The 10,027-nt window shown below is 39.1% G+C and overlaps 2 protein-coding genes across 5 annotated transcripts; both read left to right on the top strand.

Annotated features, from left to right (window-relative positions):
• On the top strand, positions 1-6,723 carry LOC121748572. 4 transcript variants are annotated; one of them, XM_042143017.1, is made up of 10 exons: positions 1-343; positions 1,431-1,646; positions 2,566-2,672; positions 2,890-2,934; positions 3,010-3,063; positions 3,845-3,949; positions 4,045-4,251; positions 4,608-4,693; positions 5,019-6,040; positions 6,147-6,723. In XM_042143017.1, the coding sequence occupies exons 2-10, from the start codon at positions 1,466-1,468 to the stop codon at positions 6,371-6,373; spliced, it is 2,034 nt and encodes a 677-aa protein (XP_041998951.1). In that variant the 5' UTR covers positions 1-343; positions 1,431-1,465; the 3' UTR covers positions 6,374-6,723. The 4 variants fall into 4 exon arrangements, with proteins under 4 accessions (XP_041998951.1, XP_041998950.1, XP_041998949.1 ...); XM_042143016.1 differs by having other exon boundaries at positions 1,466-1,646; positions 2,566-2,702; XM_042143015.1 differs by having other exon boundaries at positions 2-343; positions 2,566-2,702.
• Positions 6,724-8,530: 1,807 nt separating this feature from the next.
• LOC121749310 lies at positions 8,531-10,027 on the top strand. Its single transcript, XM_042143891.1, has 2 exons — positions 8,531-8,643; positions 9,346-10,027. The coding sequence occupies exons 1-2, from the start codon at positions 8,531-8,533 to the stop codon at positions 10,025-10,027; spliced, it is 795 nt and encodes a 264-aa protein (XP_041999825.1).

The following is a 10,027-nucleotide window of genomic DNA, read 5'->3' on the forward strand; positions in this document are numbered from 1 at the left end:
ACTAGTCGTCCATGATAAAAGATTGATTTATGAAGTGCTTTCGAACTTCACTCATATCCCTAATCCCTAATTTGATTGTTTCTGAGTGTGAGTGCTAATGCTGTTTTCCAATTGATGAAGTATGGAATATTTTTGAGAAGGGAAAGTTGAGCATTAATTTGTATATAGCCGCTCGTGTTTTTTTTTTTTTTTTCCTATTTACATCCGCTTTCTCTCTCAAAAAGGTTTCGCTTATTCCTCCTCCTCTGTATCTTTAAACATTTTATTTTTCTTTATAAATGCACACTCTGTCATACACGTCGTTTATTCGGCAATCACTCGCCTCAGATCTCTCCGTTCAGTGGTAAGTGCTGCCTATCTCCTCTCAAGATCATCAGCACGCTAACCCTATAAACTCATTTTTGTGTATTCATTTTCTGTTTTCCTTTTTCCGTCTCAACAATTGCGTGGTGGCCAATTTAATCTAATCCAATGCCGGTTTTCCTGGCTCATTATATTATCTTGATTTTCGATCATAATGATTGAATCTCAATTTATGGTTAGAAAATTTTGCTTGCGAATCAGTTTTAACTCAAGTCTGAGTTTCTTCAGATTGTTCTGGATCCTTTGTAGTGAGAATGAGTTTTTTCACTAATTCATATTTCCAGGATTTATCTACACTATGAGCATCTTCTTGTTTAGTGCTGCTAAGTTCATTGTGTATAGACAGTGTTATTCTGCCGATGATCAAATGCTTATGTGTGTGACTGTTAGCTACATAAGTAGTAGGCAATATGCTGCTCGTTGAGGAAGCAATTGGAGATTTTTGCTCACAGTTTAGTTTTGTGGATAGAGCTGGTAACAACGGTTAAGGGCGGCTTGATCTGATTTGCATGAGTTTTTTTTTTTTTCATTTTAACATGCGATTTTATTAGCTTATTCAGTTGCTTTACAGACGTAAGTATTCATTAACAATTTCTGTAAGTCACAATTATTCTGTAAAATGTATAGATTAGTTCTTAAGGATAACTAGATGTGATTCTCGGTGGTTCTCATTCTTAAAATTTGAAATGAATTTAATAGGTGGATACAATTGTGTGTTACCATGTTAAATACAATTAAACGTTGGGTGTAGCTTTTTTTTTTGTGTAAGATCACTACACATTTAAAGTAGCTTTTACTTATGTCCTTATATTCGTCTTCAGCACGTGGTTTAATCAAGTTTGTTCATCCTTTAATGAGAAAAGAATCATACCCAAATCATTCTTACCTTTATAATAAATGCTTAATGCTATAGAACCTTCTTGATATATACTGCTTCTGCCTATTTATTAAATGAATCTTGTGCCTTTTTGAATGAGATTTATCTCCTTTATTGTCTGACTGAGTTTTATAGTTATTTGGCATTTTCAATCAATATATGGTCACTTATATATCATTAAATTGTGCAGTGTTTCTGAATGAGATAATTGTAATTGAAACCTAGATGCCTGCTACAAAGCTCTGCTCAAGTGGAACTCTCAATGCAATGAAATCAGAAGTAGGGAATGATTCCCTAGATACCTTCATCAGACAAGCCGTAGGAAAGGAGCCTCTTCTCCCTTTCCCAAGGACTGTGGATAGTTCAGTTCCGTGGATTCAATTGTTTCAGGCCTTAGATCAACCAGGTATAAATAAAGTTTAACGTTGTTGAATTTGGTTGTCCATCCACGAAGAAAAATACCTATATGGTGAAGTTATCGATTGGGGTATGTGATTCTATATCCATGATTTAAGGCATAAAAACTTAACACATACAGATGTGATACAATTGTCTGCAACTGTATGGAACATTATATTTTTCTTTTTTAACATTTACGGTGTGTTTATATAGACTGAGAGAAATAAATGTACAAACCACATTTGCAATCAGTTCTAGTTCTTCATCGATCCTGTACTGTACTGCATAATCGGACTGTTTTCCGAATGCCCTGTACTCTATGGCCGATATAAATAGCAAATTAGGGTTATCCACCTAACTGATGGCACCTTATATCTTTCCTCAAGAATTAAGGCTCCACCTCTACTCTTACAATCTAGTAATTGTCCTCTGCACCTGATCAGTTACTTACAATTCATCGGCAAAAGCTAAATCAGATTTGCAGAAGCCGCAACATTTTCTCTAAAAGACCTTATTTGCAAGTAGAGTAGTAGTATATTGCCTTCTATTCTACTTGGGTGCATTTCTTGTGTAGTTTTTTGTTTATTTCTTTGCATTTGGTTGTTGCTTCATTGGTTTCACAATGCTAGGGCCCAGGTATAATCTCCCAGATTTAACATATACTCACCCAGTTCTCCAAGATTTGACATATACTCACCCAGTGGCTGCTGGTTTTTGGCACATGTCAAACACCACAAGCACTATCTGTAGGTGTTCCTTTAGAAAGGTTTTCCGTGATGATTATCACTCATTCAGGTGCAGCGGTTACCTTTGTTAGATGCCTGATTTGTACTAGATCTTGGAGTTTTTACGAAAGATCATGTTTCGTAGGTTATAGATATGAACTCTAATTTGGCTTTTATGTTTGTTTCTTCTTTTACTTATAGATCTCCCTAGTTGGCCCTTGCTGACCCCTGTGAAAGTTCAGATGCAAAGGTGCAAGAAGTGTTCCCGGGAGTTCTGTTCTCCAATAAACTACAGAAGACATATTCGGGTGCACCGCCGCTCCTTAAATATCAACAAGGTTGTCAAACTTTTCCTGAGCACCTTAAGAAGCACACACAAATTGATGGCCTTCTTTTATTATGAAGCATTAAATTCAATGCATATGATACATTATCTGTTTGTTGCTTGTATCTCCAAGAATATCACCAACGTTTTGTTGAGTCACATTTTATAATATTTCTAATGCATGTCTTAATATTGTGTAGGAATGGCACAAAAATAGGGATTTATTAGCTGTATTTTGGGATAAGGTAATTACTTTCTTGTTTGCATTCCTTTATTGCTTATCCTTCTAACAATGAAAATTTCACTCTTGCTGTGTATAGTTGTCATTGGAGCGGGCTAAGGAAATAGTGTCATTTAATGACATAATTCTTAAGGTAGTCATGCTCTCCCTTTATATCTCTATATAATTTGTTTGTTAGGATATACTCCCTCCGTCCCATTCAAAGTGAAATATTTCTTTTTCGGTAAGGGATTTTATGCAATGTTCTTTTCCGGTAAAAAAACAATTTATGGTAAACTTGTATTTGTGGCATGCCAGAAAGAAATAAATTAACTGTATATTAGGGAAAATGTGTGTGGAAAAAACTCTGTTTGATTGTATTATAATAAGAAGGCCTTTCAATTGAATGTTGCCTAGCATGTGGGAAGCTTCAAAAGTCCGAACTGCGTGTTTCAATTATTTAGTCCTGTAAAAGAATTCTGAATTCTTTTACCATTCCTACATAAAAAAGTACTACTACGCCCATGTCTGCTGTCAGCACTATTTAGTTACTCCCTCCGTCCCATAAAATTTGGACATTTGGTATGGCACAGGAATTAATGCACAATTGGTAAAGTAAGAAAGAGATAGAAAGAAAAAGTAATTATATTATTGTTAATAGAGAATGGGGCCCACCTTATTAGAGAGAAAGAAGTTATCAAAAATAGAAGGGGATAATTTTATGGGATATCCCAAAATGGAAAATGTCCTTATTTTTATGGGACGGAAGGAGTATAATATTTGCTTTTTTCTGCACAAAATATTGAACTCCCAATTAATTAGGTGCAAAATCTGCTATTTCTTATTTATTGTTTTTCTTTGAATACCTTCTTGCATTCTTTCATTTCCTCCAGTATCACATTTAAAATTTCTTTGGTTTTCAATTAACCTCTCAGGATATTCCTGGATCATCGGTAGTAAAAGCTCTGGCTTCCTCTCTCCGAAGACCAGGGGTTTGGTCTCTTCCGCAGGCTTATGTGAAGGCTGGTGCTACACTGCTGGTGAGGAGGCTTCATTTATTTTTATGCCTTACTGCCCTTTGTATAGTTTCTGCCACATGCAGTATCTGTTTCACAAAATTCTTCCTTCATCCCAGGATATCATCCAAGCTAAGCCTTCCAGATTACCAATATCCTCACAAGAACTGTTTAGCATCCTCGATGATGCCAGTGAGAGTACATTTCTGTGTGCCGGTACAGCTGAGTCTCTGCAGAAGTATGTTTTTGATGGAGAAACTGCTAAAAATAGCCTTGAGTTGAAGAACCTAGTAGCGCTTACTAGCTTCCTCTTTGAGCAGCAACTGGTACTTGCTCTTATTTTTCTCTAGTTTTCACCTATGCAGTTACTAGCTAAGAATGCCCCCTCTTTTGTTGAAAAGTAACCATGCAGCTCTCCATAATTTCAGTTGGGTGTGACTGAAAAGGACAATATGTTATTCACCCTTTGGTATCATACCACATTCATTAACCTAACCTTATGTTACTTCAACCAAATTCTTTCTCTTTACATTGGGGGGAAATGGTGTTTCAGTAAACAAGGAAGCACATTGGATCTCTGTTATATATCCTCCCCCCTTATCTTTGCCTTAGTTGTCATGGCGTCAAGGTAACTTGACTATTCAGTATACTACAGGTTGAGTCATAATTCCTTTGTATTCAGGTCAAGGCATGGGTCGCTGACAAAGATGCAGAGGCTTTGAGATGTCAGAAGCTACTTGTGGAGGAGGAGGAAGCTGAACAGAAAAGGTAGACTCCATTTCTTGATTCATACACAATATTTATGTGTAGGTGTAATTTAGTATTGCATGGTTGATTTGCCAAAAGAGGGCAGTACTGTGAATGCTTGCTTATATTATGAATTGTCAGTGTCACACAGCTTTAGTGAGATGTATGGTTACTGTATTTGTGTGAAACTATTCCTGAAGTATTTAGAGTTGAGAGATGCATAACACTGATCAGAAATTCATGCAGAATTTGGGTTAAGGAATTGGGCAACTATTAGTGGATTGGGTTGCAGGTACTAGAACAAAATTCTTCTAAAACTATTTACTTTGATTTGAAATGTTATTAGGCAAGTAGTGATTCTGGAGAGGAAGAAACAGAAAAAGCTTCGTCAAAAGCAACAGAAGGTCAGGGAACAATACTATGGTTGCAGCAGAGATTTGAATGTCTATGTTGATGCTATAGATAGGCCTACTTCAGCCGAAGCATCTGATCTGTCATCCCCATCGGACCCAAACTCAAACTCAAAAGAGGTGCCTACAACCTCAGACTCTGTTCAACCCCAAAACAAAGAGTCAGATGAAGATATAGGAGCACAGTTTGATGCTAGAAGTGAACATAAGAAACATGGGGACTCTCCAGCTGTTGAGCTCCAGATGGTCGTTGCAAATGGTGTTCGGCAAGTAGCCACCAACTGCTTGCAAGCTCTAAAGTCACAAAGGGGAAGCCGGTATGGTGCCCATGCAAACTTGAATCTTCGAACATTGAATCCTGAACTTATGCACAAGTTTGGTCCATCCAAAGACAGAAGTCTACATAATGGAAACAAAGTCTGGACCAAGAAACTCAAAACTAACAATGGTGGGGAGAACCCAAGGCCTCCTTCTTTGCAAGACGTGAGCAGTCACCATATAGAACAAAATGACGGTGAGGTGATTATTGGTTCTATATCTGTCAAACTGACATGTTACTTTGATCAGCAGCAAGCAAGTCACCCAAATGAAAGACAAGATACTTGTGGCACAGAGCAAGCTGTGCTTAAGAAGAAAACTGCTTCAGAAAAGCCTGCGAAATCTAATTCTCTTCAGTCCGGTACCAACCGAGTGGCTACAAGACTTTGGAGGCCGGTTAGCTGTGGTGAATCAAAGAACGTGCCACCTGTTGGTAGAAGCAATGGAGATCCTGAAGATAATGCTACATTGAGTAAGGTTCATGACCATACTTCCTCCAGTGATAGATCCGGGCAGTCAGAGTCCTTGGACAGTGATGGTTGTCATAATGGGAAGCAATCCCATGTTGTCTCAGTTGAAAATGCTCAACCAGGATTGGTGCCCTTCTCCATTGAAGCTGCAAAAGAGTTTTTCGCCAGGAGTATGCCTAGTTTTACCTTTATCCACCTACCACTTATGTGTTCCGAGTTTTACCTTGTATTGCTATTGTCTTGCAATGAGCCCTTATAAACCTCAAATTGGTGCAGGATGGAAAGACGCTATCTCTGGAGACCATGTAAAATTAGTGCTCTCATCAGAGCACAAACCTCATGGATGCTCTGACATTCAGCATGCATCGGATCCTCCTAGAAGTAAAGCTCCTAACCAAGATGAGAACCAGTTTGGCAGAACCGTTCAAGTTCAAGTTGCTATAAAGCCGGAAAAGAGTGTGAAATTCAAATACATACCAAAACAAAAGCTATCGCGAAGGTAAATTTGATCATTCGGATTTTTTTTTTAGTTTAGGACGTTGCTCTCTATTTCCGAGCAGAAGTTCCAGTTTTACAGTAATCTTCTGTCGGAAAACGAAGGAAATTTTCTTGAGGAAATCGATTTTTTATTTTCAAGCAGTTGTGAGCTTGGGGAGTGGTAGATTGTTTAGGCTTGATGCTGGATCTTGAATATTTGCTGCATGCATTTGTAAAGTAGGGGGTTTTTAGTTGTCCATTAGGTATTCTCTGTGTGAATTACAAGCATTTTGAGGAGAGTATGTTTGAATGGTGGCCAAATTTTAGCTGAAAATTATACTTGAGTAGTTTTTAGTTATTAAGAATTGAACATTCACAAATACTAGTACTATTTCTGACTTTCTGTAATGCTATGTGACGATCAATGTTGATTAGCAATTGATAAACCAGTATCTAGCATATAGTCTCTTGAATTAGAGGAGAGGAGGCTAGTGGTCTAAGTAAAATTTTTAACAATATTTCACTTTGTTTTAGAGAGATTTAGGTAGTCACACCATCCACTTCATTCAGTCCATAAAATGCAACAGAATGTTGAGTTGAACTATATGGATATTATTATATTAATACGGGAATCAATTGATTTTCTAGATCACACAAATCTAGTGCATTGATTATTCTATTGTTTCGACTATAATTTTTAGTGGGAAGCATGCTCTAATTGGATAATTGAGTGAGACTCCGTTTGTCACGTCATTCTCTTCTTTTTTTTTGCACTAGACCACAACATCATAATAATATCGCCCTCTAGCCATACTTCTCGAATTAATTTGTACTACTCATTGTTTTCACTTATTGTGTGTTGTAAATTTTAAATATTTATGGACAGTATACAGAATAAGTTAAAAAAAGGGAATTATAGTACTTACTAAAATTAAAAAATCCTAGAAATAGTAAAACTACAAAAAATAAAAATAGTTCAAAATCCGGGCCATCGCTGGATCGCGCCACGTTTCCAGCCCCTATCTCTCACGTAAGTACCTTCCTGGCTGCCGTTGGATCGGACCACGTTTCCAGCCCCTATCTCTCACGTAAGTACCTTCCGAGCCGTCGTTGGATCGCGCCACGTTTCCGGTTCCTATCTCTCATGTAAGTACCTCATATGGTTAAACATAAATTTGTTCCCCTAATTCATCTTTTATTGCCCGAATGACATCTATTCAAATTCTTCACCTCACCGCGCGAGTGTAAGACACAGAATGACCCTGTCCTGTGTCATTGTCACACGATAAAGAGTTAATAGGGCCACGTTTCTAACAATGCCTACTACTATTACATATTTTACGTATTCTATCTATTCTACTTAGTTGTTTTGAATACAAGATTTTTTTTAAAAAAGTGATGTTTGGCGTGTGAACAAAAATAAAATAGATGAATAAAAGAGAGTAAAATAAGGAAAAAATTTTGATTTTGTAAATGATTAAGTCATAATGGTACAATACAAAATAAAATACGAATGAATAATGGTACAGTATGATTGATATCAAGGAAATACTATACTAGAATTTTCCTATTGAACAAATTGGCTTTTTTTTCATTTATTTATGTTTATATTTCCCCCCTAAACGATGATCTTGATTCATGATAGGGATGAAAGAAATGAATCCATATCAGAAATAGGAGCAAATCAGGTTTATAAGGTACTTTACGTTTAAAATAACGTAAATGTACCCATTTTATTATCTCTTCCATATATGGGAAAAACGCCACCCACGTTGGCGTTTTAATTAGTGAAGACGCCACCCACATTGGCGTTGTACAATTTAGAACCGTATGTCGTCGTATTTTATGTATGTATAGGTAAGTTAAAAAACGCCGACGTGGTTGGCGTTTTAGCTTTTAATTTGGCAATTTAAAAAAATACAGTATTATTGAAACCCGCCAATGCGGAGGGCGTGTGTTGCATTGGCGTGAAACACGCCAATGTGGAGGGCGTGTTTAATGAAGCAGAAACGCCTATAATATTGGCGTGTTTAATGAAATGAAGCAGAAACGCCTATGCTATTGGCGTGTTTATACTTCACGTGATTTCTGTGATTTCTTTAGCAAAATTAGGATTCTTGTGCAAAAGGGGCAAATGGGATTTGAGCTCCCGTGGGAAAGGCGGCTGCTTTGCGGAGTAGGAGATGGAGAAGAACCTTCTTGATTTGGCGGCGACATTTTCCGACAAGAAGAGAGCGAGCTCCGGCGAGGTTTTGGGCGGGAAGGGGACTTTGGCGCAGAAAACGGAGGCGCTGTTGTAGGCTAAGAGGCAGAGAGAGAGCCGAGACACCAAAGCGTAGAAAGATTTCTTGGCTCTCTGCAAGTGGGAAAGAAGCTCAGACAAGAAAGTATCAGTGGTTTTCTCAATTGTCATTTCTGAACAAGATATAGTTGCGGCTACGATTATGAGCTCAAGAAGTAGAGAGAGAGGGAGTGGTTTTGAGGTGCAGAAGAATTCAAAGTGTGGTTGTTTGGTTTTTGGTGGTGATGAAGCTTTTTGGGAAGTGAAACACGCCAATAACATAGGCGTTTCTGCTTCATTAAACACGCATTGGCGGGTTTCAATAATACCGTATTTTTTAAAATTGCCAAATTAAAAGCTAAAACGCCAACCCCGTCGGCGTTTTTTACCTTACCTATACATACATAAAATACGACGACATACGGTTCTAAATTGTAAAACGCCAATGTGGGTGACGTCTTCACTAATAAAAACGCCAATGTGGGTGGCGTGTTTCCCATATATGGAAGAGATAACAAAATGAGTACATTTACGTTATTTTAAACGTAAAATACCCTATAAACCCGATTTTCTACGCGTATACCTCAAATTTTCCCTCCCAAAAAACTCTCCCCTCCGTCGAAAATAGTAACCTCCCTCTCTTACTGGATAACATAATTTCCATTTTCCATTCACAATCAAAGTTTGGAATCAGATTACACACACAAATCATGTCAGGCGGAATCGGCCAACCGGCGACATCACCCTCCCCAGCGACCCCGAACCCGCCGGAAAACCCTTACCCCTCTTCGCCTTCCGCCAGCTCAACGCCCTCGCCGTCGCCGTCGTCCTCTCCGCTAGCGGCATGGCCAGCCCCGAGAACCTAGCCTTCGTCCTCTTCTCCCTCATCTACATCCACTTCATCGCCAAATTCGCCTTCCCCGCCTCCTCCGCCCGCCCCGATCCCCCCGTCTTCGGCGACACCAACCGCATCCTCAGCCTCTACGTCGCCGTGGCCGCCGTGATCGGCCTCTTCCTCCCGATCGCCTACATCTTCGAGGGCGTTTTCGAGGGGGACAAGGCCGGGATCAAGGCCGCCGCGCCGCACGTATTCCTCCTCGCCAGCCAGGTTTTCATGGAAGGGCTCACCTTCTCCGGCCGCTTCTCGCTGCCGATCCGCATTTTCGTGCCGGTATTCTACAATTCGCGGCGGATCTTCACCATCGTGGATTGGCTGAGGAGCGAGATCTGGAAGGCGGAGGAGGGGACTCTCAGATCCAGAAGGCTGTATGTGGGGAGAGGCCTCGCCATTGCAAACATGGCGTTTTGGAGCTTCAATTTGTTTGGCTTTTTGCTCCCTGTTTATCTGCCTAGGGCTTTTAGGATTTATTATCAATCATCTCACAACAAAATTAATTAG

Source organism: Salvia splendens, chromosome 9 (genome assembly GCF_004379255.2).
Source record: "Salvia splendens isolate huo1 chromosome 9, SspV2, whole genome shotgun sequence".
Classification (NCBI taxonomy): domain Eukaryota; kingdom Viridiplantae; phylum Streptophyta; class Magnoliopsida; order Lamiales; family Lamiaceae; genus Salvia; species Salvia splendens.